This window comes from Gadus macrocephalus, chromosome 7 (genome assembly GCF_031168955.1).
Source record: "Gadus macrocephalus chromosome 7, ASM3116895v1".
In the NCBI taxonomy this organism is placed as follows: Eukaryota; Metazoa; Chordata; class Actinopteri; order Gadiformes; family Gadidae; genus Gadus; species Gadus macrocephalus.
The window spans coordinates 16,283,373-16,310,939 of record NC_082388.1 but is presented as its reverse complement, the minus strand read 5'-3'; the positions used below and the strand labels follow the sequence as shown (position 1 = coordinate 16,310,939).

The window sequence follows — 27,567 nt, the reverse complement described above, 5'->3', positions numbered from 1 at the left end:
TATTCATGGTTTGCCATCAGTGATTATTCTGAAAAACATCGGAAAATGTCGACATTACTGTGGTCAGAAAGAAATGATTAGCTTTCACGAGTTGGGTGCACTGACTTAATATATATATGTATTATATTCCTGAAACCTGAAACGGGGCCCTAAGTCATAATGAACAGCTCATATCCATTTATATCCAACCAAACCTCAAACCTGACATTTTCAACATGGAAGTAACCTTTTAGATCGGATTCGTTCAGAATCACATACAGAGAGAAGGCAATTGTTCCAAAAATCCTCCTTCGAGATTCCTCCACCGTCCCCCTAAGCGTCTGACCCCTACCCCCCGGGCCGGGCTGCAGGTGTCCTCGCTGGGCAGCGGCAGCGACCACGTGATGGACGCCGTGTCCCAGTGCGAGCAGTACGCCAAGGAGCAGGGCGCCCAGGAGAGGAACGCCCCCTGGAGGCTGTTCTTCCGCAAGGAGATCTTCAGCCCCTGGCACAACCCGGCCGAGGACGGCGTGGCCACCAACCTCATCTACCAGCAGGTGGTCCGCGGGGTCAAGTTTGGAGAGTACCGCTGCGAGGGGGTGAGTGTCCCCCGCTTCCCCCCGAGAGAGACCCGATGAGCGGCGTCACACGCTTGACGTGACAAGTGGAAGAAAAGGAAGCGCACACTCGGGAATGACACAGACTATACAGACAATAACGTGATTCATTGTGTTATTATGTTGTGTTGTTTTAAAGGTCAGAACTATACAGCGAAACAACTACAAATGACTGCCCCTTCATCAATTAGTGCTTTATCATTGACCCATTACTTTTGTTTTTGGTCACCAAAGGTGAACATAAGTTCACCTTTGGTGGCAATTTGTACTGTACTGTCTCTAAACTAATTCTTCAGAAAAAAAGTCACACAGCAGTGTTGTGGCCTTGATTCAAATCAATCTGCCCTTGGTTGTGCCCTTTGCCCCTTTTGACACTGCAGTTTACCTTTAGCGGCCATCTGGATCTAAACTCTAGCTGTGTGGAGGGAAACTGGATGTGGACGCCCCTGCTAGCGTTTAGATCCAAGATGGCCGCTATAGGTGAACAAGGCCCCTTTACCAGCCACTGTGTTGCTGTTGTGCAACAGGAGGAGGACTTGGCAGAGTTGGCGGCCCAGCAGTACTACGTGGACTACGGCCCGGAGGTCCTGCAGGACCGCCTGCTGGGTCTCATCCCCTCCTACATCCCCGACCGGGAGATCACCTCCACCAAGACCCCCGAGAAGTGGGCTGCCTGGATCCTCGCCGCCCACAAGAAGGTAGTGTGTGTGTGTGTGTGTGTGTGTGTGTGTGTGTGTGTGTGTGTGTGTGTGTGTGTGTGTGTGTGTGTGTGTGTGTGTGTGTGTGTGTGTGTGTGTGTGTGTGTGTGTGTGTTACACACCTTCCTCCCACAAAACTTGTAATTTTAGCATGACATCGAGGCTAGGCTGTTCCACGCTTTCCAACTTAACGCCAACCACTTTCCTCCCCAGGGCTTGTATACCAAGAAGCGGTTGGACCCACAGAAGGTTAAAGAAGACGTTGTGGACTTTGCTCGATTCAAGTGGCCTTTGCTCTTTTCACGTTTCTACGAGGCCTTCAAATTCTCAGGTGTGTGACACACTAGCCAGCATGTTGTGTTACATTCAGAGTTTGAGCTTCATTTCTTTCTATTTCTCAGTGTTGGTTTGTGTCTAACAGAGGTTTTGCTCTGTTTTCACCAGGGCCCAGCCTGCCCAAGAACGACGTGATCGTGGCGGTGAACTGGACCGGCGTCTACTTTGTGGACGAGCAGGAGCAGGTCCTTCTTGAGCTGTCCTTCCCAGAAATCACTGCAGTGTCAAGTAGCAGGTAGGCTGTCCGCAAAGGGAGGCCAACGCTCAATTGGCAACCAGACCGCAAGTTGCTAAGTTACTCAATTCTACACACTCAACCTTTAAAGAGGCTTTATGTACAGTTTGTTGCCATTTTCTTTAAAAAATTCTCTTGTACTTTTGCACTTGTTGTACAGCTTTTTAGAACCTCTTTCTTTACTCACACACTTTAAAAAATAAATCACAAAAGACTTTTTAACATAACAAGTAACATATCAACCATCAGAAGCCCGCTTAGCCCGACAACGGTCGACTAATCACTCAGAGCACCACCAGTATTTGTAGTTCAAATGTTTCTACCTTTAGAAAACCATTTCAAACATAATCAAGGACATGCTCCACCTTCTCAGAGCAACAAGCTATCCGAACCGTGCTTAAAGACATGCAATGCTCGGGCTAACGCTGAGAGCCCTCTTCCCACAGGGGCGGTAAGCTCCAGGGCCAGAGCTTCACCCTGGCCACCATCAAAGGGGACGAGTACACGTTTACCTCCAACAACGCCGAGGACATTCGCGACCTGGTGGTGGAGTTCTTGGATGGCCTTCGCAAGAGGTCCAAATATGTGGTGGCTCTGCTGGACTGCCCCAACCCAGGTGAGGCGTTGCCGACCGGCTGCACCAAAAACCCTTTTGAGATGAGCCCCATCTTTTGATGTGCCTCTAGTTTACAAAGTTGCATTGTTTCTTTGCATTTTTGGTAAATTTGAACTAAGCTTTCTCTAGTAGGGTTTAGGGAGTAGAAGCTAAGCATTAGAGACTACAGGCCTACCGCTTAGCTACATTTAGATTTCACAGAGTAATCCACTTAAGGAATATGGGGTGTTGTTGCCAATTCAATAAAAATATATCCCAGATAAAAGTACAGTACAACCAACAGAATCCCGCTGCATTGGTAAAATAATAATACACTGTATTGAACCAGGACTTCTGCCATCTGTAGCGTACTTAGCAGCTTTGTACGTGCAGTATAACTAGTGACAGCCTGCTAGCGGGGGCCAAGGTTCTTGATTAAAATTCAATTTACTGCGTTGCTTTCGCCTAAATGAGAGAAAGATGGACGGCCCTGGAACATGGCCGACAGAGTGAGCCTGTGAAACGAGGCGGACTGCAGTCTAATAACTTTTACTATCGGGTCCTCATGTTGCCTCCGGATCCCAGCTGTGTTGTATTGACTGAATTTTATAATGTGTACTTCAGCAAACCAAGTTGGCCCAGTGAAACATGAAACTCATCTACCATTTAGAAAGCCACAAGCCGTCCACCTCCAGTTCATTGTGAACATTACTCTTAATCTCTTTTAACATGACATGTTAGAAGAGATTAACAGTAAATATGGTGTGCGGTGTGCGGCAGGGAGCCGCGTTCCTGCGCTGCATGTCGTTCCCGCTGTCTTTCAAGCCACTCTCCTACCACAAAGGGGCCTTTCAGCCCAAAATATGACATCATCAATCGCAACCATCGCTCCACGTGACAGCAAGACGCTGTCCTACATGCACGACGGCAACGCGCCCCGAATGAAACCCGACCTCACCCGACGCGACGCTCTTTATCTGTCGCTCCTTGCAGCCGGGCCGGACGCCGCCTTCCTGAGCTTCTCCAAGGGCGACCTGATCCTGTTGGAGGAGCACGACGGCGAGCACGTGCTGAACTCGGGCTGGGCCTACGGCGCCAACGACCGCACCAAGCAGAGGGGCGACTTCCCCGCCGACTACGTCTACGTGCTGCCCACCGTCACCCGGCCGCAGTACGACATCGTGGTGGGTGGTGCAGCGCCGTGATGCTGGATGTGTATGTAGATGTATGCATCAATATGTCTTTATAAATGGGTCTTTATTCATCCCTGAAGGGTAACCCAAGGGGCCTCAACAGCAGAAAGAACAGAGTATGACCATCACAAGTATCACAAACTAGAGAAAATGAATACAAATACGGATAAGAATATACATTGGAATATCCCTAATATGTATATATATATATATATATATATATATTCTTTTTTATATATATACACAGAATTACTCATGAAAAATCAAAGTTTTTGCATGACAAAAATAACCACATAAAAACGCACCAATGGACTTGTGGGTTCATGTGCAAACATGAACAACAACTGGAGAGTCCGTCGTGGGTGAATCAACAACTGCATGTAAACGTCTCCTCACTCATCCATGGGTGTCCTGGCTCCGCCCCCTCCCTGCAGGCCCTGGTCACCATGACGCCGGACCAGAGGAGAGAGTCCATCAGCATGACCCAGCTGTCTGAGGCGGAGCACCTGGACAAAGTCAAGCCCTACACGCTGGAGGAGTTCTCCTACGACTACTTCAGGTGCAGACACGCACACGCTCATGTCTCTATTCGGCCACTCACAGCAATGGCTTCAAGGAGTGCCTCAACAGAGCAAATAAGGGGATTGAAAGTGCAATATGAATCAAAAGATAGGTTCAATACAAAATAGATCAAATAGAAGCAAAGAAAAATAACAATAAAAAGGTACAAATAGAGGATTTGCCAAGAGGTTCCCACTCAAAAACTTCCCAACAATACCTCGTTCCCTCTCTCGATCTCTTGATCGCTCCCGTGCTTGCTCTCTCTATTACTCTCTTTCTGTCTCTCTCTGACTCTCTCGCTCTCTCTCGCTCTGTCTGTCTGTCTGATATCTTCCCTCTCCCTTCTGCACTCTCTCTCCAGACCCCCTCCTAAGAGCACTCTTAGCAGGGTGATGATCCCCAAGGCGCGGGGGAAGGAGCGTCTCTGGAGCTGTACCAGGGAGCCCCTCAAACAGCCCCTGCTCAAGAAGGTGCTGGCCCACGACGAGCTCTCACAGGAGGCCTGCCTGGCTTTCATCTATATCCTTTCCCGGGTCTTGTGTTGTGTTGTGGTGTGTTGCGGCTACAGGGACAAGAGCCTATCCGCTTGGTGCTTGATTAGCTTAGGTATAATAGGAGAACATTTAAGAACAGTTATACTCTATTCTTAATAAAACAAAAACATTGACGATTAATTTCGATACAATTTTGGTCGTCTGCCATAACGCCTGGGCATGTGCCGCATTCTCAGCTTATGTGGAACTCCTGCCACTGACAGTATGTGTTGTTTTGGTCATGATTTGACCGCCTGGCCTGTTCCAGGGACAGCGTATTGAACCCTTGACCAGGGTCCTCCACCTGTGATGAAGTACATGGGCGACTACCCGTCCAAACGCTCGCGCTCCGTCAACGAGCTGACCGACCAGATCTTCGAGGGCGCGCTGAAGACCGAGGTGCTCAAGGATGAGATCTTCTGCCAGATCCTCAGACAGCTCACCGACAACAACGTCAAGTAGGCTTGTGTGTGTGTGCGTTTGTGTGTGTGTGTGTGTGTGTGTGTGTGTGTGTGTGTGTGTGTGTGTGTGTGTGTGTGTGTGTGTGTGTGTGTGTGTGTGTGTGTGTGTGTGTGTGTGTGTGTGTGGGATGCGCATTTGTATGTATCTGAATTACTAATATTAATTCAATGGATGTATCTCAACTAATACCTTTAGTTCATGTTGTCTTGTTTGCCTTCTAAAGCACTTTGCATTGCAGCTTTGCAAGAAAAGAACTTCATTAAGTTGGATTGATATGTGTGTGTGTGTGTGTGTGTGTGTGTGTGTGTGTGTGTGTGTGTGTGTGTGTGTGTGTGTGTGTGTGTGTGTGTGTGTGTAGGTACAGCGAGGAGAAGGGCTGGGAGCTGCTGTGGCTCTGTACCGGCCTGTTCCCCCCCAGCAACGTCCTGCTGCCTCACGTCCACAAGTTCCTGCAGGCCAAGAAGCACCACCCCCTGGCCCCAGACTGCATGCAGCGCCTGCAGAAGGCCTTGCGGTAATCACACACACACACGCGCACGCACGCACGCACACACTGTCACACACTGTCACACACAGGCACACACACACACACACACACACACACACACACACACACACACACACACACACACACACACACACACACACACACACACACACAAAGGTCCTTCTTTTTTGCCCATTCTTGATTGGACCCTCTGTTAGATGCTATGGTTAAAACCCCTTTGAAGGTTGAAGCAATGCTTTTTATATAATCAATCTAATCAAATTAACCTAATCTGCCGACATAATTATCTCGAATCTAGCTGTCTTTACTAAATTATCGATGACATTCTGGGGGTGGAATGCACAGAGCCTGGGCGGGAAAATAAGAGGCGGAGCAATGCCTTGTTTCCTGTTTCATAACAGATAAGTGAAGCTGTCCAATACAGTGGATGTGGACTGCAGTACCATTGTGTGACATATGGTCACTTCCAGATGTCAACCGGATGTCTGATTTTGAGACTACCCACATTGTTACGCAACGGGATCAGGCTAAACCTTTAAATGATCGATTTGGAGACATTTTGCTTTGTCTTCTAACATCAGAGGAGCAACAGTTCAACCACGTGCCCAGTTGGATGGCTTTTAACATTTAGATGACCCACCAGGAGCCCATATTGAACACTGTCCCTGTCCCCTAGGAACGGATCCAGGAAGTACCCCCCTCACCTGGTGGAGGTGGAGGCCATCCAACATAAAACAACTCAGATCTTCCACAAGGTCTACTTCCCGGACGATTCAGACGAGGTAAGAATAGTGCAGGTTTTGGGCCCTATTTTAACGGTCTGAAACGCAAGTGAGAAGCGCCAAGCGCAAGTAGCTTTGTGGGCAGTTCTATGGCAATGTCGCTAGTTTACCGGCGCATAAATGACTCTTGCGCCCGGCGCATATCTAAAAAGGGTTGGTTTGAAGTAGCCTAATTACCCGTAGGTGTGGTTTGGGCGTAACGTGCAATAAACCAATGAGAGTGCCAGCTCCCATCCCCTTTGGGGGAGTTTGACAGCGAGTCTGCAGTCTCCGATGAGACAGATGCACATGAATTCCAAACTTCAAATGGCTCAATTTATGGCCAAATAATATGGCCTAACTCACACATGGAATAAGGATTTCTTCCACAACTTCAGAAATACTGAGTCCTCAAATAAATTTCGGCAAAGAAAACGTCTATAAAAGAACATGATATGCGGTAACTGTGGTTCTATTTAATGATATACGCAAGACATTATAAACATTGTTTCTTATCAGTGTTGTATGCATTATCGTTATTGACTTGTGTTCCTAATATGCATGTGTCCCCCCGTTAATATACATTGCCATGGACTGTATGATGCGTCACGTGTTTAGTTTGCGTGTGTTTAAACAGATGGACGCACACACGCGCGCCCGCCTTTATTAATTCTTTAATTTATTTTTAACACTCACTCGCGGTAAAACAATGTTTTCTCACGATCAACTACTCATCAATCCTAAAAGTTATGGGCATGTACACGATGTCTGTGTCAAGAAAATATGTGTTTTCTGTACGGTGTTTGCAGATTGATTTAAAAGTACAATTTATTAGAATAGAATAGAATAGAGTAGAATATCTTTATTGTCATTGTAACAAGTACAACGAAATTAAGGGCAGTCCTTGTTCAGTGCAAAAACATCACATTGAGGTAGTACGTATAAATAAATAAATAAATAAAAACTATAATCAACTAAGTCCACTAAAAACCACATAAGACACACACACACAAACATTCACATTTATAAATATGCCTACACGAATGTGATACACAACACAACTATGCTCTGGTAGCAACATTTTGTGAGGTTATGGCTGTTGGATCAACTGTTTTGTAGTCTGTTTGTCCTTGTTTTCATGGACCTGTATCTCTTGCCTGATGGCAGTAGTTCAAACAGTTTGTGACCGGGGTGTGATGAGTCCTGCAGGACGGATTTGGCCTTTTTGAGGCAGCGGGAGCTGTGCAGTTCGTCCAAAGAGGGAAGAGGGCAGCCGGTGATTTTCTGCGCTGCCTTTATGACCCCCTGGAGCCTTTTCCTCTGTGCCACAGTGCCGCTTGAGAACCAGACACACAGACAGTAGGTCAATATGCTCTCTATTGAGCAGCGGTAGAAGGACAGCAGCCGTTTCTGGGGGATGTAGTTTCTCCTGAGAACTCTCAGGAAGTATAGTCTCTGCTGGGCCTTCTTCACTAGCCCAGTGGTGTTGACGCCCCCATTACCGCTGCATCAGCTGTTCTTTCCCAAATAATTTACCAAGAATGTGTGGCTAGGTAGATGAGAGAAGCAAAGTGTATGCGCGTGGTGCACAAGCAACATTATGTATGCGCCCTTAAAATAGCATCTGAACAACGCGCCACTGACTTTAAACCAGGTATTTCCTGATTTGTGGCGCAAGTGGTTTCTGAAACTGCAAAATAACCTCCAGTTTGCGCAGGAGGGAAAAGAACGCTCTGCGCCAGTTGCAAACTAGCAATGACACATGCGCCAGTGATTAAGTCAATTGCGCCGGATGCAAGATAGGGCCCTTTATGTTACATGGGGGTAGAGTGTAGCGGCCATGGAGAATAGTTGACTCCCTGGGTGCGATCCCTGATGTCCGTAGCCCGCCTGGTTTGAGACGTACATGTATTCACAGTCAGTTGCTTTGGATAACACCATCTGCTTTAGTGAAATAGGGAAAAGTAGTTAAAGGCCTGTTTATGCCAACTGGTCTTGTGTGTATGTGCCCGTCTCTAGGTGTTTGAGGTGGAGTCGAGCACCAAGGCAAAGGATTTCTGTCACAACATATCAGGACGGCTGATGCTGAAATCCTCTGAGGGATTCAGCCTCTTTGTAAAGATCACTGACAAGGTAAGGGCATATGTAAAACCGTCACGTGACACTATGTGGGGATACAGTAAAGTGGGTGTGAGCTAGTGTGTGTGTGCCTACATGTGTCTACATGGAGGTGTGATGACGCCTAGACTTATGCCGCTTTTCCACTGCATGGTACCAGCTCGACACGACTCGACTCGACTCGACTCAGCTCGCCTTTTTTGCGTTTCCACCGCGAAAACATGGTATCTGGTACCTGAAGTGGCTGCTCGCTCTAGGTTCCAAGCGGCTGAGCCGATGCTAAAAGGTGACGTCGGCAGACGGCCGGCCACTGATTGGCCAGAGAGTGTGACGAAGTCACGAGAGCGACATGGCAACCATGCTGGTAACAGCCATAGCAGCGCCGCAGCCAACATATTCCACTTCTTCAACATGCCAGCTAATAATACGAATACGAATACCATCGCATCGATGTTCTGCATTGTTGTTATGTGGGTTCTGTCCATGTGTGGGTTACGTAGGTGTTGTTTGCGTCGCGTACAAAAATACGTCACGGCCCTTTCGCGCAGCCGACCCCGCCCACGTCCCGGAGGTACTATTTGCGGTGGAAAAGGACCCGCGCTGCTACCGTGTCGAGTCGTGTCGAGTCGTGTCGTGTCAAGTCGAGCTACATGTGCGGTGGAAAAGCGGCATTAGATTTTTGTTTTCGTCTCTGATTCTTTGTGTGTTTCCTTGAATCATTTTTGATCATTGTTTCTGTTTTTGAATAACAATTCATTCAAGGTATATCAGTATTCCCTCATCCCTAATTCTCTATGATATGGTTGGTAAATGGTTGTCTGTGGGGTTTTCCTAGGTCATCAGTGTGCCAGATGGGGACTTCTTCTTTGACTTTGTGAGACACCTGACCGACTGGATCAAAAAAGCCAGACAAGCAAAAGATGGTAAAAGAATAGCACTGTAAAACGATTGCTAAGATAAGGGTTTGGCGAAGATATGGCAATTTGTTGAATCAGCATTTAAAAAAAAATAATACAATATAGCTACTGGGATTCATTTTATATTTTTAGAGAAGTGTCTATCTGCTGCAGTGATGGGTAGCAGTTGGTCAATTTTCCCATTCCTTGGATGCTGTAACAGAGAATGTGAATTTACTAAATGTGCTGTGTGTAAATGGTACCTCCTCTCCTCCTTTGTAGTATTAGTAGTATTGGTAGTATTGTGTAATGGCTAATTTGTTTCGAATCCCTGCCGAAGGGAACTGGGTTTGATCCCCACACATGTCCACAGTCTACATGTAAGCCTTCCCTGAACAAGCGGGCTTAACCCTTACCTGCTACCTAATGACCTGTGTGTCTAAATGCACCATGAGTCCTGTTTGGATTTGCCTCTGCTGAACAACTCACTAGTACATATAGTAAGTAGTAGCATTGTTCCCTTGTGTTTGAAGGTGTAGTGCCTTCACTGACCTACCAGGTGTTCTTCATGAAGAAGCTCTGGACCAACATGGTGCCGGGAAAGGATGCCATGGCCGACTCTGTCTTCCATTACTACCAAGTAAGAGGTTCTTGTGCTGTTTTAGGTGCTGGAGAATAGCGGTTAGAATGTCTGACTCCAAGCAGAAAGGTACTGGGTTTGAAACCAGATGTCCGCATTCCTGAAGCACGATGCCCCAACCCCTACTTGCACCTTCATCACATGTAGCCGGGAAATAATAACCAGTAAATTGCTATGGATTAAAGTCTGCTTAACAACTAAATAGTATCCATGGTTATTTCCCTGTCCATGTCATTTTCTATTTTTAATGCACAATTGTGGTGTTTTATTCTCACTTTCAACGAGACATAAAAAGAAGTGTTTCTATTTGACATCTTGGGAGCTGCAGTTTTGATTGAAGTGGATCAAGTCAACCCTCTCAAGTGGGCTGATTGTGGTCATCCATATCGCAATATCCTTATTCATTTGAAAGACAAACACACCACTTAGATACACACACACACACACACATACACATATGCACACACACACGCGCACACACACACACACACACACACACACACACACACACACACACATACACTTACACGCACGCACGCACGCACGCACGCACACACACACACACACACACACACACACACACACACACACACACACACACACACATACACTTACACACACACACACACACACACACACACACACACACACACAAAACCACAGCTCCCTCCGTAATGCCCCCCCCCCCCCTCCATGGTGCGCTAGGAGCTGCCCAAGTACCTGCGGGGCTACCACCGGTGCTCGCGGGACGAGGTGCACCAGCTGGCCGCGCTCATCTACAGGGTGAAGTACGAAGACGACAAGTCCCACTTCGCCAACCTCCCCAAAGTCCTCAAAGAGCTGCTTCCCCAGGACCAGATGAGGCTGCTGCAACCCGAGGAGTGGAAGAGGGTGGGTTGAACATCCACAGAGAAACAATGATGGCCCTGGTGGGTTGTAGAGGGTGTGTGTGTGCACAGGTTGAGGTAGGATGTCTGCAGATGTATTCTGTTTGGATCCGAACAACCTGGAGTTCTTTTCAGTTTGACATTTTGTGTTTTATTCTAAAGTCACACACGGTCTAGATCAAGTAAAAAGCATAACCTAGACAGCTTCCCTATGAGCATGTTTAAAATGATGAAAAATCATGAATCACAAACTAAACTGCTATAATTACGCTGCTGAAGTACTTTTCATACATTATTTGATAGTTGCATGGATAGGAGATAATAATGGGTTATCAAGTGCATAATAAGTGCTCATTTCAATGAATGAACAGCACGCAATTTCACAGGGAGTGGAGTATTCCATCTCGGATAATTGACTGCCTCCTCCATCCCTTTTCTGTCTGTGTCTGCTTTTCCACCAGGCCATCATGGCATTGTTTAACAAGCTCTCTGGGAAGACTCGGGAAGAGTCCAAACTCTCCTTCCTTAAAATCATCTACAAGTGGCCTACCTTCGGCTCAGCCTTCTTTGAAGTCAAGGTACAGAAGTCTGTCCGTCCGTCTCTCTTTCTGTCTGTTTCTGTATAGCCATTTCTCTGTCTGTCTGTCTGTCTGTCTGTCTGTCTGTCTGTCTGTCTGTCTGTCTGTCTATCTGTCTGTCTCTCTTTCTCTCTGTCTGCTAGTCTGTCAGTTTTTCTGTAGTCTGTCTCTTTGTCCATCTTTTTGTCCGCCTGTCTTGTCTGTTCCTCTGTTTCTCTGTCTGTCTGTCCATCTTTATTTGCCTTGCCTGTCTGTCTATCTGTCTGTCTGTCTGTTATGCTGTCAATCTCTTTGTCTCTCTGTCTTTCTGTCTCTGTCCATCTCTTTGTCAGCATGTCTGTCTGTCTGCCAATCTGTCTGTCTGCATTGGTGCTGATATTGATGAAGTGGTCCCATGTTTCTTCTAAAGCAAACCACAGATCCAAATTACCCAGAGACCCTCCTGATAGCCATCAACAAACACGGGGTCAGTCTCATCGATCCAAAGTCAAAGGTGGGTCTGCATTTTATATAGATACAAGAACACAGTTTGAATAGGCACAAGTACACCATGTGAATAGGCACAAGTACCCCGTTTGAATAGGCACAAGTACACCATTTGGATAGGCACAAGTACCCCGTTTGAATAGGCACAAGTACACCATTTGAATAGGCACAAGTACACCATGTGAATAGGCACAAGTACCCCGTTTGAATAGGCACAAGTACACCATGTGAATAGGCACAAGTACCCCGTTTGAATAGGCACAAGTACACCATGTGAATAGGCACAAGTACCCCGTTTGAATAGGCACAAGTACACCATTTGGATAGGCACAAGTACAACATTTGGATAAGCACAAGTAAACCATTTGGATAGAAGTACATATTTTTGTGTGAAGGGATTTACCACCCATCACCTCCTAAATATACAGTGAAAGACCGGAGGAAGAATATTTCTATAATAACTTGTTATCTCTGTATTATTTCTGTTTAACAGGACATTCTGATCACGCACCCCTTCACCAAGATCTCCAACTGGAGCAGTGGAAACACCTACTTCCACATCACCATCGGCAACCTGGTCCGCGGCAGCAAGTTACTGTGTGAAACCTCCCTGGTAAATCCTATTGAATATCCTGACATGTATAATCACGTGTAACATGTTACTTTATATATTATGTATATCATATATTATATTATACGTGGGCTGGCTGTCAATGGCCTCATCCCACGGCAACAAGACGGATGCAGACGTATAACTGATTTATCATTCAGGCCTATCAATAGAAGGATATTAAATGTATTGTGCCTGACAGTGTTTTATATTTAGGGTGACTAAATATCACTAACTGCCGGATACTCTTCAAACATATTTTTTCTCTCCCAGGGCTACAAGATGGACGACCTCCTGACCTCTTACATCAGTCAGATGCTAACAACCATGACCAAACAGCACAGTTCCCGTGGCAACAGCAAGTAGAATCATGTGCGCGGAGCACCCGATCTACCCGCTGCTCTGTGGCGTCTCTGTCGTGCCTCTGCCTCCGGTGTCAACACTACGTCCTTCCCGATCCCAACCTCGGGCACCGTGGGGGGCACGCACACAGAGACCCACTGGACACATGGCGTGTCTGCTCAGTGAGACGACAGCAACATCTTGATGGCTGTTTTTTTTTTTTAACTGTGCTGCTGCAAAGTTTCACAGCAGACGCGAGTCCTGTCTGAAAACAAAAAAAGTAGAAGAAGAAAGATAATCACCTCCTGCCTTTCATTTGAATCTTTTCGTTCCCGTAAAGGACCACAATAAAGAGAGGTGCATGCTGGGATGCTTTACAGGGCGGGGGCGGCTGGCCGGTCGCTCTGCCTCTTTGCTGCCTTGTCACAGCAGACAGAGAGTTGAACTGATGGAGAGTTAAACATGAGGGCGTTTGTTTTAGTACCAAAGCTGGCAACCATCAGTGGTCCCCCAGTGTTTTTAAAATGAAGTTTTGGGGATGAAGGTTAATTTGGGATTTCCTATTTCATTGGACTTTATAATCTAAACACAATGTACCTACCCAGCATACTGAAATGAGGTGACAGGGGGTGTGGCCAAGGGTATTACTTATGTTATGCATCTGTGCTGATTAGGTTGATGGCGAAAAACATATCAAAAGCTTTGCGTTTTGAGATCAGAGGCTTGTGCTAACTACATAGGACGCTCGATTAATTGGCTCTTTTCAATCTAGAACACTTTGTCCGGTAACTCATATTGACGGAACAGAGCCAGTGGCGGCAGTATCTTACTTTGCCTTATAATGCGAATGGCATTATCTCATCAAGGCGAGTATGACGTCATTAGCAACAGGCTCTTTTGCTAATGACAATGACTGTCAACTCAGCCAGGTAGAATGATGCTCGATCTGCTTGGATGGCTTTGTAGGTTGTTGTTTTTCTGTAAATGTCAAGCTTTTAACATAAATTGGATATGTTCTTGTGGGAATACTGGCAGTTTAGAATACCATACATCTACATGAATCTTGTTGGTGATGCTTTTTTTAAATACAATTATTTCACCTTGCCATAAATATATACGTAGTTATCAACGCTATTACTAATTCATGTTACTCTTTTCCCATTGAAAAAGAAAAATCCAGATGGTACTAGATGATTATTTAGACAATGATTATATTTATTTATAGTTGCGTAACTAAATACAGTTATGTAGTGACACTGTCCAAAAAACTCTAGGTTTCAGGCGTTTAAAACACTCACTTGTGTCTTGGTTGTATGACCAAATCTAAGGCATTGAATAGCATTTAGACCAGAAATGTAAAGAAACCTGTTACTTAAAACGTTTTATCATTCTAATGTGTTTTACAATAAACGCATCTCATTCAAGTTGTTCAACAGTTATAAAAAGATAGGTAGAAAAATAGAGCGATATTGTGATTAAGCGATGGAAAGAATGAGAAATGGGAGTTAGTTTACAATTAGGAAATGGCTACTCATGACAAAATAAGTCTTGTATTATACAGAGTGATTCAGTGGCACACAAAGCAACCAATAAATTCATATTCCACAACTATTCACATTAAGTATTGCATTTTACTCTTTTCATGTGCGATTTAATTAGTGAATATAAATCATATCATACATAACTATGAATACATTCTGTAAGCTTATCTCATATGCAATATATTGTGCTTGTGTTTCTTTACATAGCATATCTACATACTTCGTTGAAGGGAAAGATATATTCTTATGTTGTGTCATGTCATGTGGCTTGTACTGACATTCTAATGAGAAAAAAAAGGTGTATATTATATATAATATAATATACTCTCCATTTGTCCAACTGTATTAAAAAGAGCAAATCCAGAATCATCAATCAAATCATCCAAACAGATGTTTCCCAGGATTATTTTAGGATTTCTTCAACTTCAAACAACAACAAAAAGCAGCTGTTTTACATTCTCTGATAGTTGATTTAGCAAAAGGGCTAATGACATCTTTTTAATGCACCCTGATTTTCTGATTCCTATTCTCTAGTGAATCACTCCCTATGTCTCTTTAGTTTTTTTTAGAGGCGTGGTAATCAGGCACTAGTTGCTGCGATCCTGATCGTATGCTTCGGGTGTTCTCAGCCTCGAGTCACTTTGGATCAAAGACAATGTGAACGGAGGGCATCACAATATAATGTCTATAATTAGGTCTTTAAAGGGCTGGGCCTGTCTGCTAGGGGTCAACCGTTTTCACCATGAGATGATTTCACATCATTTAATATTGCTAGTTTTTTTGCCATTTTAGCAGATGCTCTTCGAATGGGATTGATTGATTTTGACCATTTTGATATAAATATGAACAGCACTCTGTGTCATACATTAAAATAGATAAATATTAAGGGATGAACCAATAAAACCCGAAAGCTGATTTCCATTGTGGTCCCTGAATTCCCGGTTCATCTATTGAGATACGGGTTATAACTAAACTTATAAACGGTTTTGCGGCAGAATTTGGGGATCACAGCCAGAAATGTTCAGCTGGGATTCAATGCATTTTTCCTTAAAGAAATATATCCAACCTTAAGGGCCAAACTAAATCCCTACAGCCGCGTGCAACTAATCTGAGGCTGCTGTGTTGTGTCTGGCAGTGCTAGTATGGGATCAGCCAGGGGACTCCTTCCCTCGCGCTGGTCAGTCGAGCGATGAAGTCAGTGCGGTGCGTTGCTCTCTCTGGGCGGGGATGGTGGGGACGGACCACACGTCAGCCATCTCTGTTCCAAGGGCGAGCATATATAAAAAAAAAAAAGAGATTGAAATATACTGATATGAGACCTGGTGAATTCTGAAGGAATGAGTGTCCAGGTTCTGGCTACAGGGAGCCTCGTGTGTAGAAGCCCTCTGGGGGCCCTTGGAGGGTCACCTGGTCTGAACTTCCTGTAGGTGCCCGGTTCCTCCAGGGCAGATTTACTGCAGGCAAGACTCTGTTTACGCCACCTGTGATTAAAGAAAAACAATCAAATAATAATTATACCTTTCCCAGGTTAGGGTTAACAATGGTTATGATAGACTAAAAGATGAGAATCTAATCGTTATAGGGGTGTGTTACATGACTGTTGTGTTAAAATGCCTTAAGACAGCTTTGCTTTGGGGAGGGGCGTGGCCTGGATACGGGTCCTCTCGGGATGAAGAGGTTAAGATTATTATGTTATTATATTGATAGGAGCTTAGGACACCGGAAATCTGTTCCCATCTGCTTTGTTTACTTTTAAACTAAACCACTTGTTTCCAGTGCGTCGATCTCTCACCAATGGAAGAAGAAGAGGAGAAGAATCATTATGAAGGAAGCTACATCAGTCAGGATCCACATCACATTATACTCGCCTGGAGTCTTGAGAGGAGAGAGAGAGAGAGAGAGAGAGAGAGAGAGAGAGAGAGAGAGAGAGAGAGAGAGAGAGAGAGAGAGAGAGAGAGAGAGAGAGAGAGAGAGAGAGAGAGAGAGAGAGAGAGAGAGAGAGAGAGAGAGAGAAAGAGAGAGACAAAGAGCGAGGGGGAGAGAGAAAGAGGGGGGGAGAGAGGGGGAGAGAGAGGGATATGGGGAGAGAGAGAGAGAGAGAGAGAGAGAGAGAGAGAGAGAGAGAGAGAGAGAGAGAGAGAGAATGAGAATGAGAAAAACAAAAAAATCTTCTCACTCACTCGTATGACAGACGATGTATTAATATTTAGGGGTCCCTTATTTGCCCACCAGCAGCGATGTTGTTTAGCCATAACAAGCCACTTCGCAATGTCCCCCTATTTACTGATGGCTAATCAACATCACACCAATAGGGTTTTTCAAAGTGTTGAATATCTTTAAAGCCCATCCAGACAAATTATCTCATTCTCTTAGGTTAACTACTAAGTACACATGCACGCACACACACACGCAAAAAAGCACGCACCCACCCACCCACAAACGCACGCACGCACGCACGCACGCACGCACGCACGCACGCACGCACGCACGCACACACACACACACACACATACACCCACACTGTGTTTCCCACCATGAGGAACAGCGGTGTGTGCAGTGCACTGAGGATGTGCGGGGCGTTGGTGGTGACCGAGTGCACGCCCGCGCACCAGGCCAGGGAGTAGAGCCACGGCTGGGTGATCACGTAGAGGTTGGTGGTGATGTTCGCCGCAGCATACCTCCTGCGCCAGACAGTTTCCATTTTACACTTCTTTTTTTTTTTGTCACGGTATCTCGCTGCTCCAGCAGTGCTCAGTAGCTGGTAAGTGGTAGTGGGCAGGAAAGGGTCGATTGATCTTTGTTCATATGTAAATCTGTTATTATCGAGCCATGGGCTCTCGATCATAATCGGTTCGGCCATGGGCTTACCCGATGAGCTCGGTGGACATGTCCCTGTAGTGCAGGTTGGCTTTGACGATGCGGTTGCGCCGGAGCTCCTCTAGGGGGAGCCGGCTGGACGTCTGCTGGAGCTCAGGGTCTATCTCCTGCACCACGGCCCGCAAGTCCGGGGGCAGCCATAGTACCTGGGCCACACGTGTACGCACACACACACACACACACACACACACATACACATACATGCATAGACACACACACGCGCATAAACACAGATACACATACATACACACATAGATACAGAAAGATACACACACACAAATACAAAAACATACGCACGTTTTGACCCTCTCGTGTGGTCCAATGTTTAATTTATGATTAAAAAACATACTTCAAATAGACAATAACCGGCATGAATGAAACAGGAATGTAAAAAAAAAAATATTGGAGTAGACTGTTCTCTGCTGCTTGTTACATCCCTCGTGTGGCCTCTCTCACTTTATCTTTGCATTTTTTTGAAGTTTTGAATGTAATTTTAGTTCTTTCACCCCCCCTCACCTGCTGCGACCGTATGGACGACTCGTTGTGGATGACCTCCAGTGTACGCTGGATCCAGCTGTCCCGGTACGGGTGACCTCTGGGCGGTCGGTAGAGGTCAAAGATCACCAGCGTGTCCCGCCGGGCGGCGGCCAGCTCCAGGAAGGTCCGCAGGCTGCACACCGACTGGTTCCCCGCTCGCTCCCGCTCCGCCGCACCCAGCGACGCCACCGTGCCGAAAGGATTGTGCTGCGACAAGAAAGGGCGACACAACCTTTGTTTTCTTAAAGGTGACATATTATACCACCTGGTGTGAGTGTGACTAGCCATTACAAGCCTTTTGGAAAATCTGCCTCTTCTGAAATCATAAGTGGGTGTGTCCACCTAGATCAGGGGTTCTCAAAGTTTGGACAGCTTAGGGCCAATTTAGGAACCCAAAATTTGACTGAGGGCCGCCAAAGAAAAAAAAATCAGGCGGGAACACCGTCAGCATCCCAGTGGTGAAAAAAAACATTGCACCGTGGACCTCTGGGAGTGAGGTCAAGTGAGGTCTAAATCACGAAACTGAGGTTCATCCTTTCAAAGTAATGAACAGTCGGATTAAAACTAACAAATGTAACAGGATTTAATTGAAAGCTAGAGAGAGTCGACTTTTCTCTTTATATTTATTTATTTTTGTTTAAGTTAAAATAACTTAAAAAATAAAATCTATATTTTTTTTACTTACATCTGTATGTCATTGCGGGCCGCCAGGAATGTTTCTGCGAGCCGCCATTGGCCCGCGGGCCGCACTTTGAGAACCAATGACCTAGATGTATGACCAGGGACGCGGGAAGTGGGGGTGCTTAGGGTGCTGCAGCACCCCCCCCCCCTGGCGGCCTCTGGCTGTAACTGCAAGTGAGAAGGTTTTCTGAACAAATCAATACTTTTTTTTTTTTTTTTATAATTTTATCATACAACATGATTTTTCATTTAATTATTGACATCCACCCTTTTTATGATATTTATCATATTATCATTTCATTTTATTTAGAACATTGTCTGAGTAGGCTGACGTAGGCTATGACGCACAACGCAGAACTGTCGATGGCTGAATATCGAACTATGCTGATTTTACATAAGCATGTTGGTGTTCAACATCTGTTGTAGTGAACATTCTAAAACTGGTGTAAAATGTTGCTGCCATATTAATAGACACGTTGAATGTTATCGTTATGATTCTGGAATCCTGCACGTAAACTGGTTGGCAAAAAAAGAGCAAAGACGGGCGGTTCACTTGACGGAGAAACCGTCACTTTCCTCATATCAGACAACTCGTAACTCTGGATGAAAATGAAGGCTTTCTTTTATTGTCACTCTCCTTTTAAACCTTTAGAAATAACCTCCTGAATCCTTGTTATAACGCTGTGTATAATCCCGGACCGCAACAGCTTGTCGGCACGTTGTTAGTGTGTGAAATTCAGCACAGTATCAGCCGAGTTGACTCTAATTTCCACATTGTTTACTTGCTAACGTTTGTGAATAACAGTGGCTAGTTGGCAGAACTCTTTTTACACACCAGTAGAGTGTTTATCAGAGCGGAGCCCTGAATGTGACGTCACCCGTCATCTCGTCTCTGTAAACAACGGATGTTGCGCAGCATTTATTATGACGTCATTATATAGACTCTCTCTCAGCACCCCCCCCTCGGACTGACTTCCCGCGTCCCTGTGTATGACGCGTAATTTACTATGAACAGAGAAGACAAACTCGGCCAGTATAGTAAACTGTAATAAAGTGCCTGTAAAGGTTACAAATCAACAGCATCTAGCATTGGCACTGTAGAAATCCACTGTCTGCTGACCTCTGACCTTACAGTGTGGAAGCGAAGGCATGCTCATGCCCTGATCCTTTGTGTCCCTTTGGATGCACACTATAATTGCTTTTGATTCCAGCATACAGGGGAACGTGTTGTCTTGTTTGTTTCTGTGGTGCAGAGTACAAAGCAAAGTTCATGGGGGTTCAAAATTATGAAACGCCTCCAAAAAAGCCTAACCGATTTCTCCACGTACATTCGTTCTGATAACCTAACACCCACTAGAGTGAAAGCATTGCAAGATAAAGTATGAACATACTAGTAGCAAGACCGCATTTATCTACACCAGAGGACGGCCACATTGTCTCTAACCCACTCTCAAAACATTGCAACGACTTCTGAATCTTAATCCCTTCATCAGTTGTGCAGAGGTTTAATCGGCCCCCCCGGAGAGGGCGGAGTGGGCGACTGACCGAGAGGAACCAGGCTCCGGCGTTGAGGCTCTCCAGCTCGGCCCAGGAGAACAGGGCAGCGGGGGCGTGCGTGCGGTCGGGGAAAACCTCCCGGACGTTGGTGGTCCTCAGCAGAGTGACGTCATGCATGAGGAACGGCACCCCGTCGTAGCTGTGATGGGGTGATGGGAGAAGGGTAGCATGAGGAACCCTTTGATCAACCCATCCAAGATGCATGCACGACTTGTGTAGCCAGACATGGGTCTAAACCGGTTCAATTTAAAGGTCTTTTTTTATCAAACATCACTGAAGAATATTAGAGCAGGAGTAGACAGGAATTCGATTTTCTTTCTTTCTTTCTTTCTTCATCAGCATGCACACGCACACGCACACACACACACACACACACACACACACACACACACACACACACACACACACACACACACAGCTGAACAGAAAGGATGACCTTAAATTTGGCTTGAGGCTGAGGGGCAAATGGAGCTTAAGCAAATGGCCTACCCCTACCTGCTCCATGGTGACATGCATGTAATGAATTAAAAATTCACAGAAATTAGCTTCGGAACATCGTGTAACCACATCGCAGAGACAAGCCACTACATCGAAATGAATCACCTTATCGTGACGTCTGCCTCCAGGCCCAGGCTTCCTGCCTCCACCGCCTTCTCAAAGGACATGGCCGTGTTTTCCGGAGCCAGCTGTTGTGGTAGTTGGAAAATCAAACGCTGAACATATTGGACATAGACAAATACCCTACATGCCGTATATTCCACGCATACCATATTCTTGGGTAAAACTATCTAGCACTAGCTAAATGCAAGGCCTGGATAGTTTCCTCATCATCGTCATCATCATATGGTCTAACATCAAAACAGTCAGACACCATTACAACCTTCAAGTCACAACTCAAAACTCACCTGTTCAAACTCGCACACAACGTCTAACTGATCACTGTTTTGATTGTTTGTTTGTTTTGTCTTGTTTTTGTTTTATTTATTTATTATTATTATTATTTTTTTTTTATGTTTATTTATTTATTTATTTATTTTTTCAAGATGTCTTGTTTTTTTTAAACGATTTATGATGACCATATGCTCTTGTAAGGTGACCTTGGGTGTCTTGAAAGGCGCCTCTAAATTAAATGTATTATTATTATCATCATATATTCTCGTTAGCCGCAGTACGGGCCTCGGGGTGCTCCTTCTTGAATCGGTGGTTCAAGTAGTGCTCTCTCTGTGTTCTCTTCATCATCATCTCCTGGCCTGCTGAACATCCATGTCCATCCTCAATTCAAATCAAAATCGTTCTTGGTGTCCTCAGGTCAAATATAACCTGTTTCTGTAGTTCGCTATTGTCCAGTCTACATACATGACCTACATACTTAAGATGTAGGTAGCAAAAGTTAGGTATTGGGATGGGTATCGTTAGTGACCTTGAAACTCTAGTCTAGGTCACCTTTGACTTGTAATTTTGGGTCATTATTCTTTCTTCTGTCACTCCGACTAGGAGCATTTTTCCGTTCTGAACCACATTGTACCATCTTTCTCAGAAACCCGTGCAATATGACCTCAACCTTGCTGAGTTTGTACTCTGTGAGTTCCAAGGCTTGAACATCGTAGAGGAGACGAGATCGGACACACGTCGTTAACTTTACTCTAGTGGCCAGCCTTATGCGAAGATGAGTTCTCAGAGTTCGTGATGGTATATCCCAGGTACTCAAATCTCTGGATGTTTTTGATATTTTTCTCCTTTTCTCTCATGGTCCATTAATCCCTCATCAACATTAAATACCACAATTTCAGACATATCATATGATATTTGCATTCCGTACAGTTTAAAGGTGTTGTCGTAAATGGAGAGTAAGCTCTGCAGTTTCTCTGCTGTGCTGGCAAATATAACCGGATCGTCTGCAATGATCCTGATGATAATTTAAGTAGTAAATGTAGGAAGGTATATTCATCAGAAGCATGTGTCCTTTTTCTCCTCACCTTGCAAAGGGCCAGAGGCTAGAAACACAAGCAAATTGGGTTCACTAGCTCACCATGGGCGTGCCTCTGTGGCCGATGAGGCCTGGAGCAGGTCCCAGGGTGCCCTTCTCCATGATGCAGGGGGAGTACATCCCCAGGGGAGACAGGTAAAGAGCCACCAGACCCCCCAGGTACAGGGCCAGGACCAGGGCCCGTCTGACTGGAGCAGAGGTACGAGGACACACACACACACAACAGAGTCAAAGTAGAACATCAAAATGATATCTTGTTGTAGGACCTTTCCTGACAGCAAAGTATTTGAGTTGACGGAGCATGAGCAGGGGGAAAACCGACTGGGTGCATTAACCAAATATCGTCAGAGAGACAATGGGTGAACAACATTGTTTTGTATACGGAAACGGGAAGGAGGGTTGTGGCTTGGCCATTGTGGGGTTATGAATTGGCCAAAGGAATCTACATGATAAGGAAGTCTTGAGACTTGCATGGCCTCAGTATCCAATTTTGTGGCTACAGTGGCAATGTAGATGCTGACTTACTTAACTCCTTGTAATTGGAGAGAGGAAGCGAGCTATCTCTAAGCGCAAGGATAATTTATAAAGTGGCCTCTTGAATTTACTAGCAGCAAAGGAAACATTCAATTCATCCAACATACAACACTAATTGTTTGTGTTTAATTCACCCAACAGCATGGATTATGGATACAGGATGAAGTTGCAGCAGAGAAACAATTGCCTCACCTCTGCTGTTCATGCAAAAGAAATGCAAAGCGACTGGCCAGCACAGGGACGTGGCCAACAGAACGCCCCCCACGTGCAAATAAGGTGCAGTCACCTGTCCGGGGTGGGGACGTATATCCGGAGTTCAGGAAAGAAACAGAGCAGGAGTTCAGGTGTATTTACAACTTCACAGAGGACCATCAGTTAGGAATCATGACTTTATGTTAATAATGGATTGATTGATTAACTTGCTGCACTTGACTGCAATAATGCAGAAAATCCACAGAGCAAAGTGTTTATCTCCTTGTGGAACTGAAAAGGCAGGTTTGGCGTAACCTGTGGAAGATGCTCTGGTCTGGATGCCTAGGCATGAGCAAGCTGACTCCAGTGAACAGTCCAGCCAAGGGTAAAACATTGAATAGGGGTGTGTGTGTGTGTGTGTGTGTGTGTGTGTGTGTGTGTGTGTGTGTGTGTGTGTGTGTGTGTGTGTGTGTGTGTGTGTGTGTGTGTGTGTGTGTGTGTGTGTGTGTGTGTGTGTGTGTGTGCGTGGGTTAGGGGGGCCTTTACAGGTAAGGCGATATCAAGGTTTAGGTGTCACCTGGAAAGAGAGCACAAGTGTCTCCCACTCATCGCCCCACAGGCCGGTCAATACGGCGATAGCACCCACAGAGAACACTAGGCTCACCCCAATTCCAATCTGCAGGGAAAAAGCCGACCGTAAACATGAGATGAGAGTAGATTGACAGATTGCCTAAAAACTAGAATATTCCCAGCACATGTCTGATCGTAATTTCACTATTTTATTTTATTTCCAATTCAATATTTTATTTTGGAAAGGTAGGTAGGTAAGATTTCAGTGTGTCCTTTGTGAGAAATGCCTTAACATCCAGTGAGTGAGTGAAATAAACTGTTAAATATCTGTTCTGGTTGACTGCGTGCCTGCTATTGGATGAGAAATTAGATAAGGTTAGAGGATTTTAGAGCTTATTTCAGACCAATCAGGGCATTGCTTTCCTGATTTGTTCAGGGAACACTTTGTATCGTAAATCTTGCTCTTTTCTGCTCTCCTTCTCTTGACAACTCTTCACTCTTGTGAGGAACATGGGGGAACATCCGCGTACGAGTTCAAATTAATGCGTTGAGCATTTGTGAAAGTCCTTAAGGTTTTACAAAAACCAACACATTGGGTTCCATAGGATTAAACGCTTTTTGTATAATTTGGGTTGAACTTAGTTTTATTTTTCTATGATTTCAAGATAAGCCATGACTGGGAGGAGGTGTCCCTCCCTACTGTGGGATTCCTCTCATGGGTCACACAGTAGAACCACATGCTCACTCCCCATACGGTTCTCGGGAGTGAAAACACAGGGAGACCTTGAATGAGTCCGTCCAAAGACAATATTAGGATTTGGCAGCAGTTACCTTGTGACTCCAGTGTAAGTAGAGTTTTTGGCCCTCAGATAGCAAACACACAGCAAGCAGCTGTGAGGATATGATGAAAAGCACACACAAACACACCGACAAAGAACAAGACAGAGTCAATAACACAGCGATAGCTTGATGGAGCTGCTTTGCCTTTCTCTCAAAAATAGATCAAATTAATTATTGTATTCAATTCAATTCAATTGTGTTTGTATAGCCCTTAATCACAGGTACAGTCTCAAAGGGCTTAACAGGCCAAAAGGTTATGACACCCCCTGACTTTAGGCCCCAAGAGGGCAAGAAAAAACTCCCTTTATAAGCAAGGAAGAAATCTTGAGAAGGAACGCAGAGTGAGGGAATTCCATCTTCCAGGGATGGTCAGGCGTGCAATGGGTTCCATGATTGACATACATCCATACATATATACAGGTAAAACATTCTAAATCACTGATGGGGGGCTGGGCAGGATAACCAAAAGGAGAGTCCAGGCCTCCAGTCGCAGTCACCGCAACACGCTAGAACTTATCCAGGGCGAATCCAAAATGATTGGATGAACAATTACAAACAATGGAACATTTCATCTATTTGTGCTTGGCATTGAGCGACGTTCCCAGATCACATGCAACACAACTTCTCACATGACCTGATGTGACCTATTTTTTACACGATACAGGGAATGAGCCAGGTATGGTATGCCGCTTCCGCGGCGCAAACACACACTTTTATTTTGAAATGTATTTTGTTAACTACTAATGCAGCAAAGATCTTTTAAAGTAATTAAATACAATAACAGATCTTGTCCTTTTTTCCGACTTATACCATAAGCACAGCCGTGTACGTGAAGAAGGACGCGGCGACGACCAGCAGCACCACGGACCACGGGACCCAGAAGCCCAGGTTCATAAAGTTAAACCTACACACACAAGCAAATAAACACACATACACAACCTCAGTATTAATTATAGAGGGAGACGAGGAGGAGCGCAGACTGGAAGCAGATCATTTTACAGAGATTCGTGCTCCTCCATACGTGTGTTTGAGTTTGAGTGTGTGTGTGTGTGTGTGTGTGTGTGTGTGTGTGTGTGTGTGTGTGTGTGTGTGTGTGTGTGTGTGTGTGTGTGTGTGTGTGTGTGTTTGTGTAAGTGCATCACATATCTTTTAGTATTTCATAACGCATTTACTGAACGTTGATTTTGCGTGAAAAAGAACAGTACAGTAGCCTACTGTACATTATTCGGATTATTTAGGTAACTCATTGTTCTGCAAAAGCGCCAACAAATGTGTAATGAACCATTAGATATATGGTCATTAGTGGCAGCTCCGGGGCCGCCATTTGCTTATCATCCTACTTTGAGTGTCACTTTCAACAATATATTTTTTTATAGTTACTGTCACGCCGTTTGCTGTAAAGAAGCCTACACCTAAAATGCCCAAATGATTAGTTTGCAGCCATATTATTGTTTGCCGAAAGTGGCTTGGCTGTGGAACAACAGGGCCTATTGTTCATGTGAAGGGTGTCCCGGATGCTTTAGGTTGTGTTAGGTATTTAGCCTTAACCCACCAGTCAAAATCATTGTAGTCGTTCTGTGCTTGGCTCCAAAAGTACAGGAACACCAGGGTCAAGCAGAAGGCTGTTAGAAGTAGAGCAAAGCTTGCCCCTTCCAACTGCACACACAAACAAGAAGAAAATAACGTTTGTCTTCTCATCGTCAAAATCCGTTTACATAAGTTAAGTTACTTAAGTTACAATGGTTGAACCCACGGTATAGCTTGGAATTCTTCGGATTTTTTGTAAAACAGGACAGATAACGGAATTATGAAGGACTTTGTGCGGGTAGTTGCTGTAACCGTGCATAGCCTACCTTGTTGCAACAACAATCCCCTTGCTGCATGCGAGTCCCCCGGTACCGCTTCCACTGACAGCCATAAGCACCTGCCAGGCACCGGACTAGTCTGTTGGGCATCATCCCGGACACGGTGGTCGAAGAGCGGGACATGAGCCACTTATGCTTCGTCCTCTCGTCATAAACGCTTTATTACATTTACTCTAACCAGCAGTTACTTCCCAGGTGTACTGTCGAGGATTGAGAGCAGGAAACAAGGAATATAGGCCAGACGAACGATGCTTACTTCGCCTCGTTCCCAGGCGTTCTCGTCCCACAACAAAACGCACCCGAACGGGGATGCTCCAAATCGGCTCTTCTGACTAGCGAGAGGGCGGGACTTTCAGTTGCATGGGTTTAGAGGCGAGAGAGAGCCAGGGAGGGATATCCGTTACAGGTTACGGATAATGCTGTCACATTCTTTGTCACAACGTGACATATTAATAATCCTGGTCAATGCTGTGGTTATCTTTCCATTTGTTATTCCTCTTGCTCCTGGGACTGTTGACTGGAGTACTAAGCTCATAGGAACTATTGGACCGGAAATTGCGTTGGGTAAACCAGGATAACGCTACAATTCAGCATCCTCAGCCTAGGCGATACGCGAACAGCCACCACACCACGGCCACTCCCCCAACTCTTTATTTCACGAAGTTAGAAAGTGTTTGAATTCTTTATTTAGCCATATTCAGAGCAATTCAGAGAGATTGATTAAAATAATCTATAAAATATTGTTTGAGGAAAATAAATACCCATAGGCCTACTAAATAAAATAGATTCTGATATAAAATGTAATGAATGGTACATTGTTGATCAAAAACAATTGATTTAGTCAAACTGAAATGAGATGAGGCACCAATAAGGACATTGGATAAACCATACTACACAACAAAATAAATAATCATATTTTACATTGTACTTTCAGTATTGAGATTTGACACTGACATTGACCCACACAACGACTCAATTGAGGCTGAGACCAATCATATCAGGGAGGAAGTAGCTACAAACAATCTCAAATTACCTTTATTACAATAAAATGTTTTCCTACAATCTGTAGAAAAATGAGCTACAGATTGTATTATGAATTGATGGAAAGCCTATTGGTTTTGCTTAGAGATTTAAAGGCTTATATGGAAGTGCTTGATTGGCATATTCATATATCCTGGCATACTAAATTGGGGCAAATATATTTTAAAGATAAAGTCAAATTGTTGTATGTTTGCACCACTAGAATAACATTAGTGTGCAGTGAATTAACAATGCGTGCATTATGTGATATGATTCATGTGGTTTGTGGTTAGAATGACCATGTCAGTCGTGGTAACTCTGATTGAGTCGC

General features: G+C 44.9%; 2 protein-coding genes across 2 annotated transcripts in view; one reads left to right on the top strand and one right to left on the bottom strand.

Annotated features, from left to right (window-relative positions):
• The window catches only part of myo7ab (myosin VIIAb), a 40,056-nt gene extending 25,406 nt beyond the window's left edge, over positions 1-14,650 (top strand). Inside the window, exons 31-49 of the mRNA XM_060056982.1 lie at positions 351-578; positions 1,124-1,294; positions 1,508-1,625; positions 1,739-1,865; positions 2,312-2,481; positions 3,454-3,644; positions 4,088-4,212; positions 4,576-4,733; positions 5,052-5,205; positions 5,568-5,723; positions 6,394-6,499; positions 8,498-8,611; positions 9,432-9,519; positions 10,026-10,132; positions 10,838-11,023; positions 11,481-11,597; positions 12,007-12,090; positions 12,577-12,696; positions 12,967-14,650. Coding sequence (XP_059912965.1) covers positions 351-578; positions 1,124-1,294; positions 1,508-1,625; positions 1,739-1,865; positions 2,312-2,481; positions 3,454-3,644; positions 4,088-4,212; positions 4,576-4,733; positions 5,052-5,205; positions 5,568-5,723; positions 6,394-6,499; positions 8,498-8,611; positions 9,432-9,519; positions 10,026-10,132; positions 10,838-11,023; positions 11,481-11,597; positions 12,007-12,090; positions 12,577-12,696; positions 12,967-13,059 — 2,613 coding nt within the window. The 3' untranslated portion in view covers positions 13,060-14,650. The remainder of the gene's footprint in view (positions 1-350; positions 579-1,123; positions 1,295-1,507; positions 1,626-1,738; positions 1,866-2,311; positions 2,482-3,453; positions 3,645-4,087; positions 4,213-4,575; positions 4,734-5,051; positions 5,206-5,567; positions 5,724-6,393; positions 6,500-8,497; positions 8,612-9,431; positions 9,520-10,025; positions 10,133-10,837; positions 11,024-11,480; positions 11,598-12,006; positions 12,091-12,576; positions 12,697-12,966) is intronic.
• On the bottom strand, positions 13,757-27,089 carry LOC132461690 (glycerophosphodiester phosphodiesterase domain-containing protein 5-like). The gene is made up of 15 exons (XM_060056979.1): positions 26,205-27,089; positions 25,904-26,007; positions 25,162-25,255; positions 24,343-24,402; positions 23,519-23,617; positions 22,942-23,035; positions 22,258-22,403; positions 20,832-20,914; positions 20,217-20,367; positions 17,970-18,197; positions 17,445-17,599; positions 17,110-17,257; positions 16,369-16,451; positions 15,984-16,057; positions 13,757-15,834 (listed from the first exon to the last, which is right to left on the bottom strand). The coding sequence occupies exons 1-15, from the start codon at positions 26,337-26,339 to the stop codon at positions 15,755-15,757; spliced, it is 1,734 nt and encodes a 577-aa protein (XP_059912962.1). The 5' UTR covers positions 26,340-27,089; the 3' UTR covers positions 13,757-15,754.
• Positions 27,090-27,567: the final 478 nt, after the last annotated feature.

Coding starts and splice junctions, on each gene's coding strand:
- LOC132461690 (XM_060056979.1), bottom strand. CDS start 26,339: ATGTCCCGCTCTTCGACCACCGTGTCCGGGATGATGCCCAACAGACTA. Junction 17,600..17,969: donor CGTCCATACGGTCGCAGCAG/GTGAGGGGGGGT, acceptor CGTGTGGCCCAG/GTACTATGGCTGCCCCCGGA. Junction 16,058..16,368: donor CTCCTCTTCTTCTTCCATTG/GTGAGAGATCGA, acceptor CTTTAATCACAG/GTGGCGTAAACAGAGTCTTG.